The 17012-nt window shown below is 40.5% G+C and overlaps 1 protein-coding gene across 2 annotated transcripts; it reads right to left on the reverse strand.

Moving 5' to 3' along the window:
- Positions 1-1380: 1380 nt before the first annotated feature.
- Positions 1381-14569, reverse strand: cpz (carboxypeptidase Z). 2 transcript variants are annotated; one of them, XM_034128156.1, is made up of 13 exons: positions 14338-14569; positions 13818-13850; positions 12746-12797; positions 12309-12631; positions 11978-12193; positions 6318-6514; positions 4730-4891; positions 4488-4646; positions 3536-3671; positions 3312-3451; positions 2954-3053; positions 2333-2478; positions 1381-2154 (listed from the first exon to the last, which is right to left on the reverse strand). In XM_034128156.1, exons 1-13 carry the CDS (start codon positions 14432-14434, stop codon positions 1951-1953), a joined length of 1965 nt encoding a protein of 654 aa, XP_033984047.1. In that variant the 5' UTR covers positions 14435-14569; the 3' UTR covers positions 1381-1950. The 2 variants fall into 2 exon arrangements, with proteins under 2 accessions (XP_033984047.1, XP_033984040.1); XM_034128149.1 differs by having other exon boundaries at positions 6279-6514.
- Positions 14570-17012: the final 2443 nt, after the last annotated feature.

Raw genomic sequence — 17012 nt, forward strand, 5'->3', positions numbered from 1 at the left:
TGAAACAAGGAAAAAAAATGAAACAAATCAAAAATGTCTTAAGTCCTCAATTGACACAGTAACAGTAGCAAATCCAAAATACAGTGTTCAAAATACAGTGTTCATTTAAACTCTGTGTTGTACTCAAACAGTGTATAAAATGTGGCTATATACAAGGAAATAACCTGTGGAATGTTATGATAAAAAAAACTGTGCCTCCACTGTGACTTGTTAACATGCTTCAATGTTCAAAAAGGTCTTTATTTTCACCCTCTGTCTGAAACCAGAGCCCAGTCTACTCTGATTGGTTAGCTGGCCGACTCTGTTATGATTGGTCAACCACTTATGGACGTCCCACGCCTTAGCCTATCACGTACAATGTGTTGGAGTGCTGGCCAATAGAAGCGTGAGTGCAGTGGTGTAAAGTACATTAACTCAATACTGTACTTCAGTACAATTTAGAGGAACTTGTACTTCACATGAGTAAATCTACTTTTTCCACTACATTTATTTTGTACCTCGAGTTATATTGCAGATTTAAATTAATGATGTAAAATATAATCACCCCTTAAAGGTGGGGTAGGTAATTTTGGAGAAACCAGCTTGAGTGCGCTAGAATTTGAAAATACACAGCCGGAAAAAATCTGCCACTTCCTTACAGAGCCCCTCCTCCAACACACACGAACGCACACATGACCAATGAGGGCACAAGATAAGTTTGTGCACAGATGGAAGGCTGACAGGCAGGTAGTCCATCCAGTTATTTTAGCCGGGCCGGCTCAAATGATTGGTTGTGCTTTTTACAGTACTACGGCTTCCACAGATGACATTTTTTTATGGATTTTTTGTCAAAGCACTTAAGATATTCATTGCTATCGGGATGTTAAGAGCATTCCATGGAATATAACAAAAAGTGTATCTCGAGCCGGTTTCTCAAACTTACCTACCTCACCTTTAAATCAGACTTTAGTTAGTCCTGGAGTAAATTCACAAACTATCCTGCAGTATAGGCTACAAAGTCATTAAAACTAGCTGCACCTTTACCAGCTTTGATAACACTTTAATGATCAATAATTATAATCAAAATAAATTATTCTGAAACGGACCAATCTGCATGAGTATTTTTACTTTTGGTACTTTAAGTATATTTTGATGCCAATAATTTAGTACTTTTACTTGAATAACATTTTGATGTACGACTTTTACTTGTAACATAGTATTCCTACACTCTGGTACTTCTACTTTTACTCAAGTACAAGCTTTGAGTATTCTCCCACCTCTGCGTGAGTGTTACGGTGATGGCACTATATCGTGGAAGTCAAGGACTAATCGATGCGTTTAATGCAAGGGGGGAGTGTTGTTTTTGTTTAACATGAAACAAGGAAGAAGATATGCCACAAATATTTCATATTTATTTTTTAAGCTTGTGAAAAACAAACAAAGCAAACATTTCAACACTCTTGCCGTGTATAAAATGTGGCTAGAAAAACATACAGGGAAATAACCTGTGGAATGTTATAATAAAAAACTGTCCAATCTGCCTGATATTTGTACAGATTAAAACATTTGTAAATGTGCATTTATACATTTTATGCAGCAGCTGCCGTGAAATTGCAAAGTGTAATCACAATATTCAAATAAGTGCATACAATTATATATGCCGGTGAACATATTTCAATTGAGGCAGCCATACAACCTTTTTTTTCCAGTGGTTATATTTTCACTTAAAACAAGTTAAATGCAGCTACAAAGCAAAATGTGCTAAAACTCCTCTTACAAGCCATTATCAAAGTGTTGCCTGGCAGAGAAATGCTTGTTCACATCCTTTCATGAAGCACCTAAACCTATTTGGGCTCTGCTAATTGTAGTTTTCTAAGCTCCTGCTCCATCTGAAAGCACCAGTGGGACTAGATGCAGGACCGTCCATCACCAATCTCAGTGGTATCCCGGGATTTTTAATGTCCTGTGCGTCTAGACACTTCGCAGCAGCCAATTTGGAGGTGAGATGCCAGACTGGGAGAAGTAGTTCCACCACCATGGTTTTTCCTGCCGCTCTATCCCTCCCTCCCTCGCGTCTGGCTCTCCGAAGCGCTCAAACTGGTTGTAGGGGTCGAATCGCTCCCATGTGTCTACTGTGGGGAAGAGGTGGTCGTCGATATCGGGCTCTATGGGAACCTGGATTCAGGAAAGCGGAAATGTAAGTATAGAGCAAGGCTAATAGAAGATATCCATTAAGCATTGAATGTGTTTTTAAAAGTGTAATAGTTGTATAAGTGTTTATGTCTTCCCGTCTGCAGATGGCAATGAGCTAGTAGCTAAAAAAGGTGCAAAGAAAATGAAGACAAAGTCCAACCTTCTTCAACAGAAAGTCGACACGTCCAGCCTTGTTCAGGTTGTGAGGCAGATACACCCTCTTGCTGACCCTGGAGTAACCCTTGGCTGTGGCTGTCAGGATGTGAGTACCGGGGTTCAGCAGACGCCAGTAGTCTCCTTCTTCAGCTGGAGGAAGGGGAAGAGAGCAGGGCCATCCAGTCAGTATACATACAAACAATCCTACAGCCATGCTGGTGGATTTGTTAACCCTTTAATATCAAGTAAGTTATGGTTTGATTTCATTTTAGATACGCATGTTAGCATGCTAATGTTTTGCATATGTAATATTTACAATCTTGACCATCTTAGTTAAGCTTGTTAGCATGCTAACATGTGCTAATTAGAACGTATCACAGGGTACAGCTAAGACTGATGGAAATGTCATTTTTTAGGTAAAAAAAGGAAATTGAGTTGAGAAAGTGAAGGCGTCATCAAAGTCATAATGCTTCATCATCTGGGGAACATGAATATCTGTACAAAGTTTCATGGCGATGTATCCAACAGTCAGCGTGGCTTAAACTGTTTAATATCAAAGCAATGCGAAATAAACATCAAAGTAATACCACCTTAAAAATGTGTAGCCATGCAGGACATTGTTTACCTGTGGTAACATCTTTCTTAATCCCCCTGACAGAGATAGTGGCTCCTTTTATTCCATTTCCATCAAGATCTGTAACAACTCCCTTTATTCCTCGATGGACCTGATCAGGAACAGGGCACACAAGGAATATTCTTATTTTTCAGCCTCAATCTTTTACTTACGTCAATGGCACATACGTATTATTAATATTCTTCTAGTCCTTTGTGTCCTTTCTGGTCTTTAAAAAGTAAAAGTGTTCTACTGCAATATTTAAGTTATTAACACTCTCATTGTCAATAACTCATCCTTCAACTTTATGCACTGTAAAAATATGCACATTTTAAAACAACTGGTCATCGCCTGTATTAGGGACACTCACAGACTCCATAAAACTGAGCAGAGCTTCCTTATTCCTCTTCCATTCTGGGTAAAGCTCGGCCTCTGAGGGGAATTTGTCACAGCCGAGCTCCACGGTGATCTCCAGACAATTAGTGTGCAAGTAGTTAAAGTCTGACATACCTGCAAGGGAGACGTGTACATGATGAGTTCCTCACCAGCAATGAGACGGATAGAAAGTAGTTTGAAAAATGTTATATATCTCACCACCAGCAAAACTGTACCACAGTGCCCCATTGATGATGCCTCTAGTGCGGTAAAAGTTGGCTCCGCACCTCTCTGTGTCGTTGTTCGACATGGTTTCGTGGGCGTCTGCGTAGGTACGAGCCAGCTGCTTCAGGACCTGAACATGGGGGCATTATTTATGATAGACATGGCAGATTAATATGGTAATCAATCAATTACACCATCAAACTTTGTCAGTTGATACTTTACTTCTAGAATTTAAATGTTACATATTATGCAAAAATATCTTATGGATGTGTGTGTTCATTTTGCATTAATTTCCAGAGTAGAGATCTGGAGATTGTTTTAAAGCCATGTTCAAAATTGTTCAATTTGTGAACATATTAGATTCAAATGTTTTTACAGAGGGAATTTTGGATATCTTCGTTGTAACATCGAAATAAATAATAATAATAATTGTTGCTGTGTTTTTAAGAATACAATTACAATATGAATGATTTATGAAAATAACTATCTGTAAAAACGTTAACAAAGTTTATGAAGTTTAAGAATTCTAGTATGCATTATGAGAATACAAATATTTTTGAGAAATTGGCCTTTAAAGATGTGTATTTTATAATTGAAATATACACTACAGGTGAATATATATATATATATAAACACAGTATATATACATATATCACAATAACACTTCCATAGTTGATAACTCACATTAGGACAATTCTGTTTTGTCTTGTTTGCTGAAATGTTATGTTTAATATGCAAATGAGCAATAAATAATGCTAAGCTTTGGTGAATTTACGAGAAATAGGTTAGACAAAAGTTAGTAACACAAACCCCTAAAGGGGAGCTTGGATATGTTTTTGTCTGAAAGATGACATGGAAGCAACACAATCCTCAATATTGACCAGTGCATGAAATAAAAAAATAAAAAAAGGTTTTATAGCATAGATATTCAATCAACTTATCCTACCTGTTCATCTGGGGTGGGTGAGAACATCCTCTCCTCTTGAGGGTGTCTGGAGAAGTCGAAGGGATATGAGACCACCATATCCCCTCCATGTAGGCTGGCAGACTGAACGAAGGGCAGCGACCTGATCCACTTCATCACTGCATAGGTCTCTGGTGCCACCTACAGGCCAAAGAGAGGAAAGGCTGAAAAACGGAATCTGATTAATTTAAAATAAAAAGTTTACTATCTCGAGGCCTACTTACCTTGCCAAACCAGTAGGCATCAGGGATTGGGATGTGGTCAATGCGGTAGTGCCTGCTGCGGCGGTTCCGGTAGAAAATGGAGGTGAGGTCAGGAAAATTGCGGTTAAGGTCTAAATTCTGGGCGTTGGTCCGTCCATTGGTCCAACCATTCAATAAGTGACCCTGAAACATTAAGGTTTAAACAACTAGGAGTGTTACTAAGTGCCAGAGACATTAATCATGATGATAATGTGAAGGTGTTAGTCGGAGCAATGATTATATGAGTAAAATATATGAATATTAGTCAGGAGTACAGGCAAAAACCTATTAGACTATTTCTGTTAATTCCGTTAACATGAAGACAAGACCATATATCCGTCATTATGCATAGAAGGAAATGGAGTGACAACAGGAAAGCAGTATCATAAATAATATAGATGAGCAGATAATGCATTAAATCAATGATAAATCCAAACAATAAAACATTTTTGGATGTCATTATATAGTAGGAGCATATGCATTTGTTGCCAAACACAATATGAATATGGGGTTTTGATTTACAGTGATACGTTTAATTGATGATACAGTAGTTTGGCCTACACAATACATTGTAAATCTGATCATCATTGACGTATGTTGAATTGCTTAGTGTGGTGCAATCAGACAGCCTGTCACACTAAAACCCATGCATATAAATTGCAGTAAAGATATATATATATATACACACACGTATACATATACAATTAATATGCCTACAACAAAGGTATCAGGCAATAGAAGGTGTTTTGGATTAAACATTGCCTACAAAGACAACTAAGAATTAAATAGTGGATCTCACAACTTTTAACCCCACCTTGTCAAATGACTGCAACAAACATCTGATCATACACATGATCAGTATAAAGCACACATGCATGCAGAGCGTTTTGAGGGCACAGGGAGACATTAGTTCATACATGCACAATATTTTGACCAAAAGGACAAAGTATTATCATCATTAGCATTGAAAGGCTAAAGAGATTACAATGTAGATGTCCCACTTCCTCAGGCTTGCAATACTGAGGGCCGCCTACAATGCTAAACAAAGAACGGAAGTGATGATTAGTGTTGGATTCTCTGGTTAGTAAAAAAGAATAGGTTGAACGTAGAAGCTTGAAGGGTTGAGTACTCTTATTAATCTTTCACAACCAATTTGGCAACTTAACCAGACTTAAGACCTTACAGTAGATACATCTACCTGCAACTTCCCATAAGTCACTGATTTATTACTGCTTGTTAACAATTAGGATGTCCTTTTGTCCATCAGCAAACCAAAGTGTAAGCACATTATGTTATTGTCTTTTTCTAGATATTAAAAAATAGCAAAATGTGCAACTAAAAAGTGTTCACAAGTTGCTCAATGGTGTCCCATTTGACAACCCTTGATCAACGTTCTAAAAACCATCTGCTCATAAAAACTCATAAAAACTCATTCCTCCACTTCTACAAGTCAAGCCGAACAGACAGAACACACATTGAGATTGAGAGCGGATAATGGTGGTTTGTCTTTTTTTCTGTTAACAATATTTACTTCCTGGTTGCTGAGCTCCGGGTCATTGTTATCCTCTACCTCTGAGGCGGCTAGCTCATAGCCATCTGGGTTCATGGAGGCCAGAATATGGATGCGGGTCGTGTTGATGATGGTCTGAATCCGCTGGTTCCCCAGGAGGTATTCTGAGCACAGGTACTGGGCCATGTAGACGAGCAGCTGGCGGCCCAGAACCTCGTTGCCATGCATGTTGGCCACCAGCTTGATCTCTGGCTCCACTACGGATTACAGGCAAAAGGAAACAGGGTGAAAGCTGCAATCATTGACGTGAGCCACTTTGGGGCCTCAGAACAAGCTATATATCGTAGCCTGTATAACAAAAGTGGACCTAGTCCCCTCTTGGTTTGTGTTCTGCCCCTTAAAATGCTAGAGCCTGGCAGTTTGTTCGCCACCATCGTGGTATTTTGGAAACAGGGGTGACACAAGTGGTTGGAGCTGCCCAGAAAATAAGATACCCAACTGGATGGCAAATAATGTATGCATCATTAATCTATGAGAAACTGATATTGCAAAACTGGAAAAGTAAAGAATTGTGGAGGAGATAGGTTTGGTCAGTGTTTTTGTTTTTTTTAAATGAGTGGGGATGAAGTATTAATTGGTACTATCTCAGGTTTTGTTGCTAATTAATTTCTTGGTGTCATGAAATCTCAAATGTAATATAATTGTACCCCACTCATCCTGAGATGAGGTTGAAGCTGGGGAAGAGCAAGACCAGAGGCCTGTACTACGAATCCAGTTCAACATACGTTTGAGTTATCTGGCTTAAAGGGCCCATGTCATGCTTTTGCGGTTATTACCCGTCCCCTTGTGTGTTATGAAGGTTTTTCTGCATGTAAACGGTCTGCAGAGTCAAAAACCCTCAAAGTACACCCTGTAGCGAGTAAAACTCTAACACAGAAAAGACCTGTCAATGCTGCCCCAAAACGCCTCGTTGGAGATTTCTCATTTCCCATTGTTTGCTTCCTGGGTACAGTGACGTGTGAACACCCAAATCAACAACAAATGACCGGATTGGCCCAAATGGACCAATCCGCGGAGCACCTCACACACCAGGATCCCTTGGCTAACTAACAGGGAGTCCCCATTGACTTGCATAGAGCTCCCTGAACGCTGGTAATAGATGAGTTGGGATCGCGGAGAAATGCTCTACGCAGACCCATTCTCACAGCGTTATAAACCTTTTTCTTACTCAATATCATGCCACACTTATTGTTTTTACTTCGGCTGTGAGTGTTTGTGTGTGCTCAGGATGCGTTTCGCTTGTTCTCGCTGTATCGCCGACCCTGAAACCTGTCCGCTCCTCGCAGCAGCTCGCAGCAGCTCGCAGCAGCTCGCAGCAGCTCGCAGTAGCGGCGAGCAGCAACGAGCCTCGCAACGTCCCGACCAATCAGAGCACACTGGGCTCACAGGGAGGGGGGGGCAGGAGCTCCAACAAGCCGTTTAGGACAGAGAGTGAATACCTGGTGAATACACATACTATACAGAGATGCTGTATGAGAAACCAATGTGATTTTGGAAAATTGCACAATTTAAATCTATTCTAGTATACCTCAACAATGGAAATATGATCAGTAGAAATGGCCATGACATGGGACCTTTAACTAACCTAAAACAAACGCGATCTCGCTAATCGGTCCTACGACGCTGGTTATCAACTCGGTAACTCAAGCCAGGGTTTCTCTGTCCGGCTGAGTGCGCGTTCACATGAAAGGGGCGGGTTTAGCAACATTTGACCAATCACAAACATGGACAAGCGTACTGACAGCGCAGCGTCATACTTCCTGAATGAAAAGAAAACTATGATATTAGACAAATATGAAGAAGTTAAACTTTAAACATCCATGACTTAAACACTTTATCCAGGATAAAAGCAACATAGTTGTACCTGCAAGGTGAACACAGAACAGCTGGTAAAAAAGTGTTTGAATGCGTACAATAACAGGTTTATGATATCACTGCCCCGTCTAAGACACACACGAGTGGATCGGACTTTAATTACATTTGACTCGAGTGTTTCGTCAACTTAAAGGTGGGGTAGGTAATTTTGGAGAAACCAGCTCGAGTGCGCTAGAATTTGAAAATACACAGCCGGAAAAAATGTGCCACTTCCTTACAGAGCCCCTCCTCCAACACACACGAACGCTCACATGACCAATGAGGGCACAAGATAAGTTTGTGCACAGATGGAAAGCTGACAGGCAGGTAGGCCATCCAGTTATTTTAGCCGGGCCGGCTAAAATGATTGGTCGTGCTTTTTACAGTACTACGGCTTCCACAGATGAAATTGGATTTTTTGTCAAAGCATTTAAGATATTCATTGCTATCGGGATGTTAAGAGCATTCCATGGAATATAACAAAAAGTGTATCTTGAGCCGGTTTCTCAAACTTACCTACCCCACCTTAAATGTGTTGCTTAAAATAATACTTCTGCATACAGTATGTGACACTGTGAGTGTTGCACGGCCAGATACGGCTCAAGAAGCTGACTCAGATAAGGAAATATATGATACATTATGATGTGATATGATGGGAAATGAATGATAATGGGACACATCAAAGTCTGCACTCACAGTGCAGCGGACTGTACGTAATGTTACTGATCCGGTTACTTATGTTGAGGCAGATATTTAAGTAAGCTTTCTTAACGCTAATGTTATATTAGTCAGATTGCTCTGAAGATGGGAACTGCGGTCAAGCCAGCCTCTACTTCAGAAAACACAGTCAAGCCAGCCCGCACGTTGTATTGTGGTGCGCGAATATCCTATGCATTACAGTAGAGGCCTGGAAAAACTGCCTTCAAAATAAAAGCGCTTACTCTGTCAATAATAATACATCTAAAAAACATACCAAACATATTCATATATACTGGAGCTTAAATCAAGAAATATGTACTATATAATGTGATCAATAATTATTTAAAACAAACTACGTATAACTACCACATTATAACTGAGTGAATGTAAAACTTAAAGGACACCTATCATGCTATATTTAAATGATATATTGTAGGGCCATACCTATATAAGGTATATTTATACGTTTCTGTTTTCAAAATACCAAACAGATCATGCATTTTAGCCATGCCTCATTTCGCTCTATTTGCTGTTCTCCAGCCCTGTTTTTGCAGGGGGCTGATTCTGTGAGCTGCAGCTGACCACGCCCCCCTGCAGGAGAGGGGAGCGTGCTCTGATCAAGTCAGAAGAGGGGGAGAAAAATAGATCTCTGTCCTCCGTGTTTTATTATATTATTATATAGAGTCGTTATTCATTTGTTTTAAAGCTCAATAAATAACAAAGAAGACCTTTGACCGGCACTTTTCTAATTTTGTCCGGAAGATTTCAACTTTAACGGACATCTTGACCGGCGAAAGAAAACCTAACTGAAACTCTGCCGCACGGTCCCCTCGTTCCTTGGAAGAGGCGGAGAGGTGGGTGTTTGTCATCTGCTGGTGGACTAACCGGAGAGAATTACAGTGCTTGCCTCGACGGGGAGGGATTGCATTGAATTACAGCAGCAGGAGCAAACGCTTGCCTCGGGGAGGGAGAAAAAAAGCCACAGCGGAGAATAAACAGAAGGGAAACCATGGCAACCATGCGCGGGAAGTCTTCTTCGCTGCTTTTGTGGCAGACTACAGTACCACTTACAGGCCTGGCATATGTACTACAGCGTCTCCAGCGCTTTCGAGCGGCAATGGCCGGCCGTGGCCCAATCCCACATTCCCCTGATAGGTGGAGAGTTGGCCCAATAGCCGTAGCGCCACCGTCCTGACGTCAGTAACGTGTTCAAATCTGGATCAGTTTTTATCAGATCCGTTGCAGCCCCTTTTTTAGAGGTTTGGGTATGGAGGAAAATAGAGAGGGTTGTGTTTTCTGACACTTGGTGAGTTCCCTGGAACACCGGGGACACATATTCATGTATAAAAGACGTACAAAAGTGCATTTTGCATGATAGGTCCCCTTGAAGGAGTTTGAAAATAAAATACTTTTGAAATCTCATATATGGGCTATCGTCCATCTGTTTTTAGATTGATACTGGAGGGTTTTTGTTTTATTCTTATCTAAAAACAGCAGGACGATAGCTCATATATGAGAATTCAAAGGTCTTTTATTTTAAAACTCTACATCAGATTGTCCTGATTCTCTCTGAGTGACTAGATGGGGTGTGCTGCTATCACCCTGGAGTGATATTAGTCTTTGATACTGGAGAGTTTTTGTTTTATTCTTATCTAAAAACAGAGGGATGATAGCTCATATATGAGACTTCAAAGGTCTTTTATTTTGAAACTCGACATCAGAAAACCAAGGTAATGCTCTTTTCTAAAGCTAAAAAGACTCCAGAGACTGCTTTGGATATTGTGACTATGCAAGGACAAGTACTCCAAGTGGTTAGCTGTTATAAATACCTTGGTATCTGGCTTGATGATTGTCTTACTTTTAAACTTCAGGTCACTAATCTGCTTAAAAAGCTGAGGGTTAGACTAGGTTTCTTTTTCAGAAACAAGTCCTGTTTCTCTTTTGAAGCCAGAAAAAGGCTAGTCACTGTGACCTTTTTACCTGTGCTAGACTATGGTGATTTGATCTATATGAATGCACCTGCCCATTGCCTGGAAAGGTTAGATGCCGCCTATCACAGTGCTCTGAGATTTGTTACTAACTGTAAAGTACTTACTCATCACTGTACCCTGTATGCCAAGGCAGGTCTGCCTTCACTTACTGGTCGGAGGCTCAGTCATTGGTACATATTCATATATAAAGCCATGCTGGGTAATCTACCGACTTATATATGCTCTTTGATCTCACGGAGAGTGGCAAGTAGCTATTGCCTGAGCCAGGATGTGTTCTTATTACATGTGCAAAGTGCTAGGACTGTTTTAGGTACTAAAGCTTTTATGTGCGCTGCTCCTCTAGCTTGGAACACTATGCAAAAAACATTGAAACTGAGCATTTTGATTCCCTTGCATCGTTTTAAAGCACGGCTGGATGAAATGTTATTGGATACCTGTCACTGTAAATAGGTTGCTAATGTATACCCCTGTAATTATGTTGTGATGTCCTTTTGTTTTCTGTTGTTTTTATGTGTAACTAATGTACTGCAGGTCTCCCTTGAAAAAGAGATCGTTGATCTCAATGGGATTTTTTAACCTGGTTAAATAAAGGCTACAAACAAACAAACAAGAAGAGAACCAGCGTCGTAGGACCGGAAAGCCAGAGTTTTCCCTGAAGTTAGCTCGCTAAGCGAAAATCCGGCTTCGTAGTACACGCCTCAGGTACCAGAAGCCAACTCCTGAGATAGCTAGCAAGCTTGGTTAGCAGGGTGAGTCCGAAATTCACATTAACTATGATTTTAAAATGAATGCTAATTGAGGCTATTGGAAAACAGGCATGTAATGTATTTATTTACTAGAAAGAAATGAACATCCGAAATGAGCAGTTCCACTATATTCACCAGTTAGTCGCTAACTTTGTCTGCTCTGGTGTTGGGAAGATAGTGTGCAGTATTTTTAAAGATTTATTTGCTTAAAAACAGCTGCCATTTTGGTGAGAGCGGTAATATGAAATCGTAAAGTTAAGAGCACTAATTCATTACACCACAGGAAGATTTGATTGGAGATATAATCACCAAGCTGTGTGCATTACACACATCTCATCACACAGTTAATGACACTACTCTTCTTACTCACATAGCTCGTGCTGTCCTGGGTTCTTGCTGAACTCAATAACCAGCAGATCCCGGCCCTCCGTGCTGCGTCCGATGCTGTACACATGAGAGATTTGGGAGCACTTGGCTGCGGTTCTCTTCAGTAAGCTATACATCTGGGTGTTGGAGGTGTAGATGAACTGGATAATAGTGCTGGGTTCATCATGAGAGTATCTTGACATTTCTAGCTCCTGTCTGGCTGGAGGAGGGATGCCAGGATTTAGGGAGGGAGAGAAAGATGCTTTGTTTGTTTCATAGAAGAGTATAATTATGTTTTGGTCCCAAACAGTACAACACAACAGCGTGTCCTTTACCTTTCAGCCCTGCCAATGGGTCAACGCAGCCCTCTTGGTCGCTTGCAAAGAAGCGGTCACAGTCTAGGAAGTAGGGCCAGGCCATGTCGATGGACTCGAATGCATGAGCACAGTCTTTCCTCAGGGCGTCACATGTGCTGCGGCAAGGTTTGATCATCTTGCCGTCCTTGCAGGGGGAGGCGAGAACCGAGCAGCCAAGGAGACGAATCTCAGGAGAACACTCCCCGTTGAGAAGGCCATGGATAACGCTGAGGAGGAGGTACTCCGCCCCTGACTCTGCATCCAAACGACTCTGGTGGCCAAGGATGTTGGGAAATATGGTGCTGGAGCACGATGATAACAGTTAGCTTTTAGCTTTTTTGCCAACAGAATAACATTAGACAGGAAATGTATATGTTTTCAGCTAACAACCATTATTACCAACCTATACCACCCACCTCGAGTATTCCATATCATTGCAGTAGCCCAGGCTCAGCTCTGTGCAGGTAGCTGTGGAACAAGATAACAGAGAAAGTTGTTAACTTAAAATTAAAGTAATGTGTGTGCTAATATGTTAGCTTAAGTATAGTTAAATAAGTTTAACAAAGCTTTTCTTTTGTTGTTGTAAGTTTCAAATAGGGCTAAAGTTCTGTATCCAGGAATAGAATATTTAATGGGTCACTATGGGCTTCAAATGTCAGGGAGAGCCATGTATCAATTAGTAAAGTTAAATTACCATGAACAACCTTAAATAAATATAGGTCAATAAACTACAAAGAGACTGACAATGCTTATTAAAAGGGGCAAAAATAACTAGAAGACTCAAAATGACTCTGAAGTCTCACAAAATGGCTACAATATACACAAAGCAACTATAAGGGATACTCAAAATAAATCCAAATGACACTAAAAACACAAAAAACGACACAAAAGGACACAAAACAACTAAAAAGACTCAACATGAGTCATGACTAGAAATAGAAATAAAATGACTCCAAAGAAACACAAAATGACAACAAAGAGACACAAAGCAACGACATAAAGAACAACTATGAAGTCTGTGTGTAGCTTCTATAGGCGGGGAGGTGTCAAGCATATAATCAGCCTATGGATCCACCTGTTGATTATATGCATAGCACCTGGTGTACTGTAGTGCCTATGTGCAGCACCTGGTGCTTCAAAAAGGTAAAGTACAGTTTAGTTTTTTTTTTAAAGCTCATAAATCCTTATGTGCTGCAGCTGCCTTCACTCTGAATTACCCTCTACCTGGAGAGGAGGCCTGTTGCATCTTGCAGTGACACTCAGTATTTCAGACTATATGGTTTCCAGCTCTGAAGTTGATATAAAGACCTGGAAACAGATCTTAGGCCACGTCTTATATAAGTGGAGAGGCCCTGAAATGTCATTTACGCGGATTACTTTCTGTAGCTGAGATATCAAATCTGACCTACAAAATCCAACATAGTATTTAATGTCATGTAATGTAAGACACTATATTTCACAACTTGGACAAATGAATGTGCCACTTACGTTTGTCTCCAGCCACGCTGTTGCTGCATCTTCCTGTGAGAAAACCAAAGCCAAACAATGAGGAAGCATGGACATATTTGTGCCATAAATAAAACGCTAGGAGGCGACATCTCCAAAAACAAGGGCCGAGCCAAAGGAGGCCCTATGCTTTTTTTTAACTACTGTTTATGAACATGGTTAAAAAAAACTGCAGCTGACAATGTGTCTAACGTCAAGTCAAGGTCCCATATGAATGATAACGAAACTTTACAGTCTTTCCACCTTTTTTGGCAGTACATGCATTAACAGCGATAAATTGAAAGGTAATAACTGAAATAATAATTTAGTGCAGCGAGAGGGTATGCCATGATAACATGTTAATGATGTGTTGTTTATCAATTGTTTTTCTTTATAAAAGCGACGGATATATTGTGAAATAGTCCTTATTGCTCATTCAAATGGTCTTTTAAGTTCAGTCTCCATTCGGATTTGACGTCGTAAAGTAATCTATGGATTTTGTTTGAAGTTGAAGGGACCTTACCTAAAAACTCGTCTCCTGGATGACATGTCTGCTGCTGCGGGACGCACCAACAACTCCTCGTCAAAGAAAGAAGCAGCACCGAAAGTCCTAAACGCATGTTGAAGTGCAGTTTCGGCGGTGTGTGATGTGGCAGTGTGTGTGTGTGTGTGTGTGTGTTTGAAGCAGCAACTTTTCCGTTCCTTTGGCTGGATGATAATCACACGCAGCGCGAAAACCTCCTTCCTTTGTCTGCGAGAAGCATCCCTGACCCGAGAAAAGTGTGCGTAACGAGCAAGCACCGATCATATTACACTGCAGAGCTGTGTGTGCGTGTGTGTATGTGTGCAGGGCCGGTTTTTGGCATAGGCGACATATAGGCGGTCGCCTAGGGCGCCACTAGATCTGGGGGGGGGGGGGGGCGCGTTTTTTACTGTTTGGCTCATCCTCATTTTAGCCTTGATGTAACAACATTCATGATTAAGTCAAGGTAACACCCTTTTCACCCCGGTTACACTTTTCATTTGCCCTGTACGATGGGCGCTGTAAGTGATGAAAGTGGGGGATGTTGACTTATCAGGCAGGCGCCTGCAGCTCACACCCAAAGTGCGAGCGAGCCTCCGAGCGCGCATCGGTACCGCGGATTATTGTTGGATTGAGGCTGATAACTTAAATTCATGTATGTTTGTTTAAAATCATGGTGCTGCTGAGTCAATTCACAAATTCAATGCACAAATGGGCCTGCACCATTTGTTTGTGAAATCGTATTGCCCTTGCTGTTTTATTGCTGTAATGAAAGGAATATATGATGGGATGTTGGAATTGTTGTTTCCAACAAAGGGGGTTTCACCAAATGATTAAAAGAAAAAGAAAGAAAATCAGTTGTCCAAACTTGCCTCGTGATTTGGTTCAATATTTTTTTTCATATAAAATACTGTCTACTACAATGTGATCACAAGGGAACGTGTATAAATAGCATGCCACATTAAGGACATTTAGTGTGTAATGTCATCCATTTATGTCATTTAGCGCCATGCTCATTCCGAACAAGTCACATTTGGATGAACGGTTGGAGTTTAAAACATGTAGTTGTAAAATACTTGGTTAGTTTCAGGCATCACAACTTCTAGTTATGGGTACATCAATTGTTAGACAGCTGTTGACTCTTGGTTTCACAAGGGGTAGAAGTCAGGTCTTCTGGATTAAAAAACAATACACAAAAGCATAAATGGGTTGAGATAACAATCTATTGACTTGTTTTTTTTGTGACCAACTTTTAATTGTTTTCTTGTTGCCCTTACAGAGGGACTTATACAGATACAAATTAAATAAACAATAATACAAAAAGAAAAAGAAAAAAAAAGTAAAAATATAGGGAATCCCTTTCCCACGCCACCCCGTCCCTCCCCCTTCCCACCAATCTTGCCATTTCACGGAAATCATACTTGATGTTTTGTTAGCAATCGTCTGAGTTCATCTATCTATTATATTATTTATAACATCTTATATAATCTAATGACTTGTTGATAATAATAATAATAATAATAATAATAATAATAATAATAATAATAATAATAACAATAACAATAATTGATTGACATGTTATTCATTTACCAGTGGAAAGACCAGCCATTATACTATAGCACTTTTCAGGAAACCTTAAAATTAGTCACAGCTCCTGTGGTTAGGGTCACAAGCCAAAAAAAGGTTGGGAACCACTGCTACAACACCACATAAACCTAAATGGCTTAGTGTAATATTACTAAAATCTTCAGTTATTCACTTGCATATAGCGGACACATTGTGTTCTTTTGGCAGTCGACTTTATTCTTTAATCTGTGTTTTTGCTGTGATAACATCCTCACACATCCTTAAACTTGTTTTTACCCATGCACAAATTTCACTTATTCAAAGCTTCAAAACAATCATCACAATGACCCTTTTACCAAGACCAATTCCAAATAAATAAAATGTTTCTCCAACCATAAATTGATAATAAACATAGTGCTGTGGGCTTCATGTGGTATAGTTCTTGCCAATGCTTCGGCAGCCAAACAGTGGAAACAGCAGCATGTGTGAAGGCTGCTGAGCACACATCAGAGGCTGAGTGCTCTCTCAGTGATGACACATTGTTTTGTGTCCTTCACAGTTCTCCCAGTGGACATCACTGTGGTCCACCCTTAGGTTAAAGTGCCCTTGAGCAAGTCACTGACTGCCGTCCATGTACTGAGCTCCACAGTGACCCTGACCACTGACCTCCCTGCAGGAGGGATGCAGATGTTGAATCATTTAAATGTTTGCACATGAAGCTCATGTGATTATGGCAATGCTTCTGTTGTCGTCTGTTGGACAGACAACAAGTGTTGGGGAAATATTTTCCTCAGCCCACACCTTTGACCCAGTTTATCAGTTTGTACTGCCCTCACTGAGCACAGGCCTGAAACCTTGGGCTGCTGTGCTCTGAGTGTTTTGTCTCCCTGTTCCTGCCTGTTGGCGTCAGCTGATAGAGGTGGTATACTGCTTTGCCTGTTTTATCTTGTTATGCAGCATGTTGATTATTCTCTCAGAACCAGCTAAATAAATGGGTCTGGGGTAGAGATCTTCAGAGTTGGTTTGGCAACCGCTGTGTTACCTCGTGTATGCAGCACATGTCTTGTGAATTCTCCGAAGCTCCAAATAAACCATCAGTGTTTGCCATC

This window comes from Trematomus bernacchii, unplaced genomic scaffold (assembly GCF_902827165.1).
Source record: "Trematomus bernacchii unplaced genomic scaffold, fTreBer1.1, whole genome shotgun sequence".
Classification (NCBI taxonomy): Eukaryota; Metazoa; Chordata; class Actinopteri; order Perciformes; family Nototheniidae; genus Trematomus; species Trematomus bernacchii.

Bases quoted from the DNA above. Each gene is read 5' to 3' on its own strand.
- cpz (XM_034128149.1), bottom strand. From the start codon at position 14,434: ATGCGTTTAGGACTTTCGGTGCTGCTTCTTTCTTTGACGAGGAGTTGT. The intron at 12,798-13,817 runs GTAAGTGGCACA...CTTGTTCCACAG, and splicing joins CAGCGTGGCTGGAGACAAAC to CTACCTGCACAGAGCTGAGC. The intron at 3,054-3,311 runs GTGAGTGTCCCT...GTTCCTGATCAG, and splicing joins TGCTCAGTTTTATGGAGTCT to GTCCATCGAGGAATAAAGGG.